This window comes from Rattus norvegicus, chromosome 15, assembly GCF_036323735.1.
Source record: "Rattus norvegicus strain BN/NHsdMcwi chromosome 15, GRCr8, whole genome shotgun sequence".
In the NCBI taxonomy this organism is placed as follows: Eukaryota; Metazoa; Chordata; class Mammalia; order Rodentia; family Muridae; genus Rattus; species Rattus norvegicus.
The window spans coordinates 31,165,419-31,179,384 of record NC_086033.1 but is presented as its reverse complement, the minus strand read 5'-3'; the positions used below and the strand labels follow the sequence as shown (position 1 = coordinate 31,179,384).

The 13,966-nt window shown below is 40.1% G+C and overlaps 1 gene segment (V, D, J or C); it reads right to left on the bottom strand.

Annotated features, from left to right (window-relative positions):
• Positions 1–8,128: 8,128 nt before the first annotated feature.
• Positions 8,129–12,184, bottom strand: LOC120096970 (T cell receptor alpha variable 5-like). The segment is given in 3 exon segments: positions 8,129–10,350; positions 11,412–11,775; positions 11,935–12,184. Coding segments are annotated over 3 exon segments (483 nt in total).
• Between the last annotated feature and the right edge of the window lie 1,782 nt (positions 12,185–13,966).

Genomic DNA, 13,966 nt, shown 5'->3' with positions numbered 1-13,966 from the left:
ACCTTCTTCTCAGCTCCTCATGGTACTTTCTCCAAAATTGACCATATAATTGGTCAAAAAACGGGCCTCAACAGGTACAGAAAGATAGAAATAATCCCATGCGTGCTATCGGACCACCACGGCCTAAAACTGGTCTTCAATAACAATAAGGGAAGAATGCCCACATATACGTGGAAATTGAACAATGCTCTACTCAATGATAACCTGGTCAAGGAAGAAATAAAGAAAGAAATTAAAAACTTTTTAGAATTTAATGAAAATGAAGATACACATACCCAAACTTATGGGACACAATGAAAGCTGTGCTAAGAGGAAAACTCATAGCTCTGAGTGCCTGCAGAAAGAAACAGGAAAGAGCATATGTCAGCAGCTTGACAGCACACCTAAAAGCTCTAGAACAAAAAGAAGCAAATACACCCAGGAGGAGTAGAAGGCAGGGAATAATCAAACTCAGAGCTGAAATCAACCAAGTAGAAACAAAAAGGACCATAGAAAGAATCAACAGAACCAAAAGTTGGTTCTTTGAGAAAATCAACAAGATAGATAAACCCTTAGCCAGACTAACGAGAGGACACAGAGAGTGCGTCCAAATTAACAAAATCAGAAATGAAAAGGGAGACATAACTACAGATTCAGAGGAAATTCAAAAAATCATCAGATCTTACTATAAAAGCATATATTCAACAAAACTTGAAAATCTGCAGGAAATGGACAATTTCCTAGACAGATACCAGGTACCGAAGTTAAATCAGGAACAGATAAACCAGTTAAACAACCCCATAACTCCTAAGTAAATAGAAGCAGTCATTAAAGGTCTCCCAACCAAAAAGAGCCCAAGTCCAGACGGGTTTAGTGCAGAATTCTATCAAACCTTCATAGAAGACCTCATACCAATACTATCCAAACTATTCCACAAAATTGAAACAGATGGAGCCCTACCGAATTCCTTCTACGAAGCCACAATTACTCTTATACCTAAACCACACAAAGACACAACAAAGAAAGAGAACTTCAGATCAATTTCCCTTATGAATATCGACGCAAAAATACTCAATAAAATTCTGGCAAACCGAATTCAAGAGCACATCAAAACAATCATCCACCATGATCAAGTAGGCTTCATCCCAAGCATGCAGGGATGGTTTAATATACGGAAAACCATCAACGTGATCCATTATATAAACAATCTGAAAGAACAGAACCACATGATCATTTCATTAGATGCTGAGAAAGCATTTGACAAAATTCAACACCCCTTCATGATAAAAGTCCTGGAAAGAATAGGAATTCAAGGCCCATACCTAAACATAGTAAAAGCCATATACAGCAAACCAGATGCTAACATTAAACTAAATGGAGAGAAACTTGAAGCAATCCCACTAAAATCAGGGACTAGACAAGGCTGCCCACTCTCTCCCTACTTATTCAATATAGTTCTTGAAGTTCTAGCCAGAGCAATCAGACAACAAAAGGAGATCAAAGGGATACAGATCGGAAAAGAAGAGGTCAAAATATCACTATTTGCAGATGACATGATAGTATATTTAAGTGATCCCAAAAGTTCCACCAGAGAACTACTAAAGCTGATAAACAACTTCAGCAAAGTGGCTGGGTATAAAATTAACTCAAATAAATCAGTTGCCTTCCTCTATACAAAAGAGAAACAAGCCGAGAAAGAAATTAGGGAAATGACACCCTTCATAATAGACCCAAATAATATAAAGTACCTCGGTGTGACTTTAACCAAGCAAGTAAAAGATCTGTACAATAAGAACTTCAAGACACTGAGGAAAGAAATTGAAGAAGACCTCAGAAGATGGAAAGATCTCCCATGCTCATGGATTGGCAGGATTAATATAGTAAAAATGGCCATTTTACCAAAAGCAATCTACAGATTCAATGCAATCCCCATCAAAATACCAATCCAATTCTTCAAAGAGTTAGACAGAACAATTTGCAAATTCATCTGGAATAACAAAAAACCCAGGATAGCTAAAACTATCCTCAACAATAAAAGGACTTCAGGGGGAATCACTATCCCTGATCTCAAGCAGTATTACAGAGCAATAGTGATAAAAACTGCATGGTATTGGTACAGGGACAGACAGATAGACCAATGGAATAGAATTGAAGACCCAGAAATGAACCCACACACCTATGGTCACTTGATTTTTGACAAAGGAGCCAAAACCATCCAATGGAAAAAAGATAGCATTTTCAGCAAATGGTGCTGGTTCAACTGGAGAGCAACATGTAGAAGAATGCAGATCGATCCATGCTTATCACCCTGTACAAAGCTTAAGTCCAAGTGGATCAAGGACCTCCACATCAAACCAGACACACTCAAACTAATAGAAGAAAAACTAGGGAAACATCTGGAACACATGGGCACTGGAAAAAATTTCCTGAACAAAACACCAATGGCTTATGCTCTAAGATCAAGAATCGACAAATGGGATCTCATAAAACTGCAAAGCTTCTGTAAGGCAAAGGACACTGTGGTTAGGACAAAACGGCAACCAACAGATTGGGAAAAGATCTTTACCAATCCTACAACAGATAGAGGCCTTATATCCAAAATATACAAAGAACTCAAGAAGTTAGACCGCAGGGAAACAAATAACCCTATTAAAAAATGGGGTTCAGAGCTAAACAAAGAATTCACAGCTGAGGAATGCCGAATGGCTGAGAAACACCTAAAGAAATGTTCAACATCTTTAGTCATAAGGGAAATGCAAATCAAAACAACCCTGAGATTTCACCTCACACCAGTGCGATTGGCTAAGATCAAAAACTCAGGTGACAGCAGATGCTGGCGAGGATGTGGAGAAAGAGGAACACTCCTCCATTGTTGGTGGGATTGCAGACTGGTAAAACCATTCTGGAAATCAGTCTGGAGGTTCCTCAGAAAATTGGACATTGAACTGCCTGAGGATCCATCTATACCTCTCTTGGGCATATACCCAAAAGATGCCTCAACATATAAAAGAGACACGTGCTCCACTATGTTCATCGCAGCCTTATTTATAATAGCCAGAAAATGGAAAGAACCCAGATGCCCTTCAACAGAGGAATGGATACAGAAAATGTGGTACATCTACACAATGGAATATTACTCAGCTATCAAAAACAACGAGTTTATGAAATTCGTAGGCAAATGGTTGGAACTGGAAAATATCATCCTGAGTGAGCTAACCCAATCACAGAAAGACATACATGGTATGCACTCATTGATAAGTGGCTATTAGCCCAAATGCTTGAATTACCCTAGATCCCTAGAACAAACGAAACTCAAGACGGATGATCAAAATGTGAATGCTTCACTCCTTCTTTAAATGAGGAAAAAGAATACCCTTGGCAGGGAAGGGAGAGGCAAAGATTAAAACAGACACAGAAGGAACACCCATTCAGAGCCTGCCCCACATGTGGCCCATACATATACAGCCACCCAATTAGACAAGATGGATGAAGCAAAGAAGTGCAGACCGACAGGAGCCGGATGTAGATCGCTCCTGAGAGACACAGCCAGAATACAGCAAATACAGAGGCGAATGCCAGCAGCAAACCACTGAACTGAGAATAGGTCCTCTATTGAAGGAATCAGAGAATGAACTGGAAGAGCTTGAAGGGGCTCGAGACCCCAAAAGTACAACAATGCCAAGCAACCAGAGCTTCCAGGGACTAAGCCACTACCTAAAGACTATACATGGACTGACCCTGGACTCTGACCCCATAGGTAGCAATGAATATCCTAGTAAGAGCACCAGTGGAAGGGGAAGCCCTAGGTCCTGCTAAGACTGAATCCCCAGTGAACTAGTCTATGGGGGGAGGGCGGCAATGGGGGGAGGGTTGGGAGGGGAACACCCATAAGGAAGGGGAGGGGGGAGGGGGATGTTTGCCCGGAAACCGGGAAAGGGAATAACACTCGAAATGTATATAAGAAATACTCAAGTTAATAAAAAAGAAAAGAAAAAAGAAAAAAAAAGTATGCAATTAGAGATTAAACTGGTTTTGCTCTTCTAGGCTTTATGTACCTTCCTAACCACTGGCAGTTGCTAGACTTACAGTTCTGAGTATGAATTCCCTCTCATTGAGTGAGTTATAAACCCAACTGGATAGGTGTGATGTTGGTTCCTGGCCAGGTGTTAAGTGGCACTATTGCACTTTGGGGGATATTTTGCCTTGCTGGTCACTGGTTTGTAGGCTTCACATCAGGATAGAACTGTTGATTACTTTTCTCCATTGGCAGCTTGAGAAGCACCTTACTATAAAAGTCCTCAGGGAGAAGGTTTCTAGGCCATGTCCAAGTTGAGTCCTTCAAGTCCTGTGTTTATAGTGAATGGTGTCTTCAGTAATAGGGACCTACCTTCAAATAGCTTATATTGTTTCAGATTCTCGTACCTACTACTTGGAAGGGGGTTTCTTATACCTAGTACTTGGAATTTTGGTAGATAGTATATGACTTTTGGAGGTAGAATTATCACCCTAAGTGGCATAACTTCATTTAAATTATAAATGCATGCACACACATATACATATGTTATTTTAGATATATGCAAAATAACATGATTACTTGTTCTGTTTTTGCAAACACATATAAGTTAATAAACATAACAAATCATATAAGTGGACTTAAAGACAAAAACTGCACGATCATCTCAATACATGTAGAGAAAGCTTTTGAAAAAAAATCCAACATGCCTTTATAATAGAAGTCAGAGGGGAAGACTGGAAGGGACATACCCCCAATATAGTAAATGCTCATCGTTAGTAACTGTCCTCTGAGATAATCAACTGACACTTTGGGGCATTTTACTGTGTTTTCTTGTACAATCCCAGCTATATTCATTGACTTTTTAATAATCTTCACATATGGGACAGAATAGAGCACAAGATCTTTGCTTCCCTGTCCAGCTGCTTCCTGCCACATGGCAACTTAACACATGGCATAGGGGAGGAGCTAGAGTATGTGTAGGTCAGGGAAGAGGACTACCTAGAGCAGGGGCTCAATCTGTGTGGCTATGGGGAATCCCTCATACCTGCTCAGAAAATGCTTGCCAAAGACATCTTATTTGAAGGAGGAACATGCACATTACTGTATATAACCTCCCACCCATGCTCTGAAAGGAAGCCCAATAAACTCATTGGTTCCTCAGAGTAAACTTTGGTGGAATCTTGCCTCAGTTTGTTGTTGAGATCTGAAAGGAAAGATAGAGGTTACTATCCAGGAGAAAGAATTTTAGCAACAAGGATGTATATTGAGAATCAGGAATGAGACAAGTCTGTTCCATAATCCCTGCTTCTTTCAATATAGTGCTTGAAGCACTAGCCAGCAAAATAAGACGAGACGGAAATTAAATGGATACAAATAGGAAAAGGAGGTCAAGTTATCTCTATGCACAGGTGATACGATATAATATGTAAGATATCCTAAAAATTCTACCAGAAAACTTCTAGAAACAATCAACAATTTTGGTATGTGACAGCTTACACAATCATCTTACAAAAATCAGTAGTCTTTCTGTACAACACACACACACACACACACACACACACACACACACACGGGGAGAGAGAGAGAGAAAGAGAGAGAGAGAGAGAGAGAGAGAGAGAGAGAGAGAGAGAGAGAGAGGGAGAATAGGATCATGATCATGACAAGCACAGTAGCCTCAAATAAAATAAACTATATGGAAATAAGCCAAATCCTGGAGATTAAAGACTTTGCAATTTAACCTTTAAATTCATGAAGAAAGAGGTTGAAGAAGGAATTAGAAAATGTAAAAAACAAACAAACAAACAACAAAAAAAACCTCATGCTCATAGATTGGGAGAATCAAAATTGTCAATTTCAACCAAAAGTAATTTACAGATTCAATTTACAGATCCTCATATAAGCAGGAGAACAGGGATGGGATAGAGGGTTTGTGGAGGGGAAACTGGGAAAGAGGATAACATTTGAAACTCACATAAATAAACTATCCAATACAAAAGAAGTCCTCATCATGGTCTTCATAAGAATAGAAAAAAAAAAACTTTTCAAACTCATATGGCTCCACAAAAGTCCTTGGATAGCCAAAGAAATTCCGAGAAACAAAGAAACACATTGCTTAAAAGATTACCAGTACAGATTTCAAAATACACTACAGAGGCACAAGAGTAAAAACAGTATGATGCAGAAAAGAGTTTTGATAAAACCCAACACCTTTTTATGATGCATGTCTTGGAGAGACTAGAGGTAACAGGTATCTATGTGGAGGAGGATGTGGGAAGACTGGAAGAGGGTTTGTGCCTAGTTTTATTGTAACTTATTATGCTGTCTTAGATTGCTATCTCTGGGATACCTACATGTAAATTAAGGGAAATTGAGAAGTGAATTGGTGGGAGAGAGGAGATGTGGGGGCAATTGAGAGGAGTGGAGGGAGGGAAACGGCAGTCAGGATGTAATATATCAGAGAAGAATAAACAAAAAACTAAAAGCACCACAGATGTTAAAAATGAGGAAAGGGAAAATAATAATAATAATAATAATAATAATAATAATAATAATAATAATAATGATAGTCATTGGTGAATTAGGTCAAATCACATTATATGATGATATGGAGCATCATAATGAAAGTCCTTACTTTCTATTTTAATATGTGTTAATAAAACAATATATGTTAATTAAACAAAATATATATTACCTTATAAAGATTTAAAACTTCAAATTTCAGGTGAACCCACCTGTAATAAAAATCAACAGTGTTTATGTTCCTTGGAATTTATTAACAGTGTTAGTACTTGACACAAAGCAGAGCTGTAATAATTGAGTTTGGGATATGCATTAGGTATGCATTAGTGTCAAAATATTTAGGTGATGAATTATGATTATAGTTATTAATATAACTCATAGTCTTTATATATACATATAAGTTTGTACATGTGTATATGCATGCATATATGTGAAGGCGTACATACATGTATGTTTTGCATGTGAATTGTGGATCACAGTAGAAGATATTACAAACATCTACTACCAATCACAGTCTTTTTTTATATGGGTTCAAACTCAGATGCTCATGCTTACTGACTGAGAACCCTAGTTTCAGAGTTTATACTATTTGTTTTTCTTTGACAGGGTCTCACTATGTGGCTCTGGCTGGTCTAGAACTCGCTACATAGCCCAGGCTGGCCATCCTCCTGCCTGTACCTTCCAAACGCTGAGATCCAAGATATGTGTCATGATGCCTGACACAGTGGGTGATGTTTAGGACTAGAGTTAATGATGATAAGATGAGGGACAGATGGGGGTTTCTCTTATGGGATGGATTCTCACAATAGGATGTCATAATGGTTAACCTTATATCAACTCAACTAGACTTAAGATTGCTAAATCATTGTAAAAAGGTTGTTTTAGATTGTGTCTGCGAGACTGTTTCTGGAAGAATTTAGCACACGAATCAATGAATTGGACAACGCAGGTAGACGTTATATAAGCTACAGAGGGCTGAATAGAACAAAATTATAAGGGAAAAAGATGAATACATCTGGTAGATATGGGTTATCAGTCATTCATACTGTCATTGAATGTAAGTGCTCTGGGCTTCTGGGTCTTTCGATGGCAACTTATCCTATCAGCTTTCCTGGGTGACCAGCTTGTGGCTGGTTTATTATGAGACTTCAGCTTCTAAAATCTTATGAGCCAAATCTACCTATGTATTATTAATGTAGCCCTATGGCTCTGTGCTTATGATTAACTCTAGATAACAGTATTTTTTTAATGCATGAAATTCTTAGCTTATCAAGGAAAAAAATTTGCCCAAGAATTTTATAGTTATTCACAGACCTAAGAAGCATGTTTGTCCATATTTTGAACAATTGTTTTGAATGTACTTGTATAAGTATACTCCAAATATCATGAGAATACACAGTATATACTCTTCCATATTTGTGTAAGTACACTTATGCAATACACTTTGATGACCCTGAAGGTTATATTTTATGTTAGAATTGTATACTATTTGTAAACACATCCATTTATTATATATTATTATCTAAATCAAAATTAACAATATATTACATATGTGTATGCATTTATGCATAGTAAACACATATGAAAAATAACATTGGAAAATGACAATAAACTATTCACTTCCTGAAATTCAAAAAAGAGAATAGAATTTGTCACTATCAGAAGAAAAGAACAATGAAGAGAAGACATACTGATTTAGATACACCACGGTTTGTAATGCAGGTTATGAAAGTCCATGAAAGCTACAGAGTAGATGTGGATGAGTCAAGAATTTATAGAATTGCATAGCATTAGAATTTGGAATCACAGTAGAAGACAAGTGAGTCAGAACATTAAAAGTTTGAATCATGACAGAAGCCAAAGCAAGTGCAACAGTCTTCCTAATTGTGTGACTCATAGTTTATATAAGTAACAGGTTGAGAGACCATGTGTGAGCTGCAGCAGGACTCCACCCGCTCCTCCAGTTCCTGGTATATTTCTGAGCAGAGGAGGAATGCACATATGGTCATAGAAAATAACTCAGTAAGGAAGCTGTATTTGGGCAGGGAGTGGGATTCAGGGACTCAGGATATGGTGCCAGAAAATGCAGGTACTACTGTCTAATACACACACACACACATGCACACACACACACACACACACACACACACACACACACACCCCCACCATTTTACCATTCAGTCAGAGGGAGCAAAAGGTGGAGATAAGATGGCGAGGGTGCTGGGACTGTGGGAAAAGAGCTTCTCACGTGCTCTTTAGTTGAGAGGGAGGTCACCAATATCAGTGTCACCAGAGCTAATTACCAGGGGAGCGAGAAATGCCCAGCTTCCCCTCCAGTTCACTGTTCTCCTCAGTTTCTGTGCAGACTCTGACTCTAGTAAGAACATGAAAAGGATAGACCTAAATGATCCAGGTCACAGGCGTTGGACTACTGTAGCGGCAGGGTGGCACGTTAAGGAGGAAGCATGAAGTTTGGGAAAAAGAATAAAACCCCAAATAACCAGCGAAGGAGGAAGGAAGTAGGGTTAAATTCTGAATATCCTCATTGCTCCCAGGAAGTTTCTCAGTGCATCGCTCAGCTCAACTCATGAGGCCAGTGATAAGAACACAGCTAATAAGATAAGTTAATATCGACTGTCGACTCAGAAACGTTGCAATCGCTGTTCCATTTGGCTCCCTCAGTATATGACTCAGAATTTATCTTACTGCTCTGTGCACATATGTGGACAATCTTTTTCTCTTCCGAGAGGCATCCGTATCTTTATACTGTATTTCCTGTACAATAGAATATTGATATGTTCTAGCTTAATTTTATGTTAAAATCTGGGGTGCGTCAAGTCCTGATCTCTTTCTTTCTTGTTCAAAATTATCAGATAATCCAAGTATAACTCAAGGTGAGAGACTACAGCAGACACATCCTTGGGTTCAAGGTCAGATGATGGCAGAGGAGAATTGCTGCAAAGAAGAAGGACTTTTAGACACGGGATCTCCTAACTATACTGCCCCTCATGTAGCAACAGTGAGAACATGGCAGGGTTGACTCTCTGGACCTCACTGAGAGCCTTCTGACATCTCAGCCTCTTAAGAGCCTCACGAAGTGAAGGTTGGTGGGAGTTAGGCTGAGCACTGCAACAGGAACCAAGGAAGTGCAGAGTCTCAGTCGTAAAGGCTGAAGTGGACTCATAAAGAAAAGATTATGTCTTTATTGGGGTCACAGCTGAGTGCAAGAGGAACACAAAATTTGTGGAAGTTTTCAGAGCTAGTTTTGTTACTATGTCTTGGTGAAGATTAATTGCAAACAGGCTTTCCCTGGACATGCTTGCTGTGAGATGTCCTGATGATCAGCTTTCCTGGCTGAGCACTGAGTTTGTGGATTTCAGTGCTGGCTTCTCTCAAACACTGTGTTCCACCTTATGCTGCTTCGAAGTCATTAACTCATGACCTTCCCAGTGTTGGAATTTAACCTGAGATTTGGTGCTGTTCTTGGGAAAGCCAAGGCAATCATACTGAGAGAAGACACGCACAACCTTTTCACAGGGCAACTTCCACCAGCCCTCCTGCAGCTGTGGCTTATGCTAGCTTCCCCTGCCGTCTCCCTCACTGTGTCTCCACAGCACAGTAGTACAGGTCAGAGTCTGACAGCTGTGCTGAGGGCTTCTGCAGACGGAAGGAGCGGCTGCTCTTATGGAGAGCGGCGTGGAACCCTTCGTGCTCGGTCCTCTTGTCTGTAGAGCTTCTCAGGAGTAGCTGAGCATCCAAATAAGGAGTCTTATAAGGGTGGTTCAGGGTCAGAGGTGCCCCTACTGTGAGGGTTGTGGAATTTCCATTGCTTGACTCTAGAAATAAATAAGATTGGTTTATTATAGGGGAAGATGAATGAAGGTCATTAAGAAAACGTTACTTAGGGGTTGGGGATTTAGCTCAGCGGTAGAGCGCTTGCCTAGCGAGCACAAGGCCCTGGGTTCGGTCCCCAGCTCCAGAAAAAGAGAAAAGAAAAAGAAAAGAAAGAAAACGTTACTTACTGAACATTAAGAGGATCACAATACCGGAGCAAATGACTGAAAGCATGCCCAGTGGAAGAAACTGATGCTTGCAATACACTCAATCTTACAGGGTTAGGGTCCAAAAATATTTTCTAGAAACTACTCTTTCATAGGCAAGAGACATATTCTGTACAACAGCTTCTGTCTCTCTGTCTCTCTGTCTCTCTGTCTCTCTGTCTCTCTCTCTGTCTCTCTCTCTGTCTCTCTCTCTCTCTCTCTCTCTCTGTCTAAAAGGAAATATGTGTGTTCAACCTAGGATGCTCCAAATGCAAATGAAACCACATCTAGAACAGCAGTGATCTCTGGTGGTTTCCATGTCAACTGCACCAAACTCTAGTTTATCATTGTCCTTAATTCTACAGTAGATGCTGTCAAAAGGCTACTGGTATGTCTCAAAACTCCTAATGAATGGCTGAAACCAAACTTAGTATATGCTATTTTTATAAACACACACACACACACACACACACACACACACACACACACACAGAGAGAGAGAGAGAGAGAGAATCATATCTTATCTATATGATAGGATTAGAAGACACTTTAATTTCACACTTTATATTTTATTTCTTTTACCTCCTATTTTCTAAAAGAAACAATAAATAGTTATAAAAAATTAAGAGCTGTTCCATCAACATGAGTAAAGCATTCTCTGTTAGTGATACTGTGTTCCTTTGGTGGAGGAATTGACTCTAAATGAATCCTGAACTTTGATTCTAGACCCTCTATACCTAAGAATTCACTTTCACCAATAATCTAAAGTGTTCTAAAACTCACTGTAGCCTTTGGAAACAGAATTTCAGGATGTTTAAAAATGTCCCACTGTTAATACAATACAGAAATATCTTCACCTTAAAGGTTGGAAAGTATGTCTTTTGGGGCTCAGGTTTGTGCGCGGGCAGCAGGTGCCTGGGGAGCACTGTGCACTAACTGCACAGAAGTACATGGCTGAGTCCCCAAGATGGGCAGCTGTGATGTTCAGAGATAAATGTTTGTCTTTCTTGTTCAGTAGGACAATGAGTCCTTGTCCTTCTTTTCTGTCCACACTTGAAAGAACACTCATAAGCAACTGGAGACCTGCCCCCAGCTCTTTCTTGTACCAGTAGAAGTAATAATTGTTAGGGTCTGTGTAGGTGCAGATGATAATGGCACTGTCTCCCTCCCGGACACTCAGGTGAGATGGGCGCTGCTCCACCTGCTCTCCTCTGCTCACACCTGTGCAAAAGGAAAGAGCAGGAGACCATCAGGCTGCCATTCTCCAGACATTGCTTTCCTTCCTCCAGTGATTTCAGAAAATCTGGAAAAGGCCAGTCTGCTCCACAGACTGATAATGAACACTGACAAACATCTTGTTCCCCCAAAGCTCTCACTCACAGTTCAGCTGCAGCCAGAAGAACAGGAACAAAGACCCAGTCAGTGTCTTCATTGCTCTCCCTCTGGACTGTGGCCTCCAGCCAGACAGGATGCTTCTGTGATCAGCTCACTTCCTCTGTCCTCCACAGCACTGAGGCTTCTTCAGCCGTCTGCACAGAAGGCTGCTGACTGACTGCAGGCTGCTCTTACAGAAGGCAACCAAAAAGTCCATTGTGAGTTCGCAGGAGCGGAGATGCCCTGCCACCTTGTGGACAGCTCCTTCCTGCTGCAACTTAGGCTCAGTCTTCTTTGTATTAATACGTTTTTTTCATGTATTTATGTAAAACCCTTAGTCGATATAACCCTTTGGAAATCAGAATGTGGAATTGAGAACTGCTCAAGTACTATCTACCTATAACTCACAGTTCCATAGATTTGCTATAATCTTACGATAAATACTTCTGGAACATTCCTGACATCTTATCCATTCTGTAGGCTATTCAGTACTGAAGAGAATTAGAAAACACAGAGATGGATTCCCCCAGTAACAGATTTACATGTTCTCCCGCCTCCCCAACACCCCTGCATGCTCAGAAGACAATGCCTCATATGGACATTAGCCACCCAAGGGGGGAAAATTGGAAAGTTTCAGGAGAGTTAACCTGCCTGGAAAACTACCACAAAAACTAAGTTATCTCAGCCATTTCCAGGTACGTAAAGAAGGAAGTCCCCTAAGGATAAATACGTTTTCCTGCATAATACTTGGGGACTTCAACGCTCACTCTTCTTTTGAAGGTAGCTATGATCACCAGGCTACCCAAGCCCCACTCTTCTCTGTGCATACCACCAATGCAAAAAGTAAAAAGAAAGAGTGAAATTTAAGAACTAAGAACTTACAAATTTAAGAATTTAAGCACCATGTGTCACATGAGCTTGACAGGCGTTTGCAGAACACTCTGCCCTAGGGCGGTCAAGTATGCAGCCTCCTCAACAGCACATTGAACTTTTCTCAAAAACTGATTACATTATTTAAGCACAAACGAATATGAAATAATTGAAATATTTTATAACTTATTAGATATTGGCTGAATACATTTAGAGATCTATAGCAAGCAAAACTGTAGACACTGCACCATTACACGGATATGGGGAAAATGCCAATGAGTCATTCTTTGAAAAGGAAGAAGGGAGAACTCTGAAACTTCATAGAACTAAGTGATAAAATGAAAGCATGCGTTGTCATCACCTTCAAGATACAGCGAAAGCTGTTCTCACATGACAAGTGGGATCAGTGGATCAAGGCCCTGGTTGCCATGCTTGACAGAGTGGGGGCACTGTGATTCTAAATAAAAATAGGAAGGCAGGAGGTATCGCAATATCTGATCTCAAAGTAGATTACAGAGGCACAGGAACGAGAGCAGCATTTTAGTGACACGAAAGAGACACGTGGACAAGTTAAACAGAATTGAGAACACAGAAAGTAGGCAACAGAACTACAGCTCCATAACTGGGCAGAGGTTTCACAAACACATTGATGGAATGACGCCTCAATAATGGTGCTAAGAAAAACAGATGCCCGTATGTAAAAGAATAAAACTAGGTCTACTATCTAGTGCAAACTTAATTCAAACTGGATGGAACATCTCAACGTAAGACTAGAAGCTCTGAGTAAAATTGTTAGAGAAGATACAGAGAAACCATTTCAAGAATAGGCACAGGCAAGAACTTTCTGAACACCCCAGTCATTGAGAAAATAATTTCAAGAATTGACAAGAATGGGAGATTGTCCAGGTGCCTTGGCCAGTAAAGGCTCCTGCGGCATGAGTCTGGTGACAAAGTTTGATCTTTACAACCCAATTAGATGGGAAGGGGAGAAATGGAGCCATATGATTGTGCGCTGTCCATGTGAGCATGTGCACGGTCTCATGTATACCCCTCTCCTCATTTACGATCTCAGCAGATATTACTATATAAGAATGAGGAAGCGAAGTGAGAACATTTGAAGCAGTCTGCCAAAATCCCCTCAGCTAATGAGTGGAAGGTCCGGAACTTC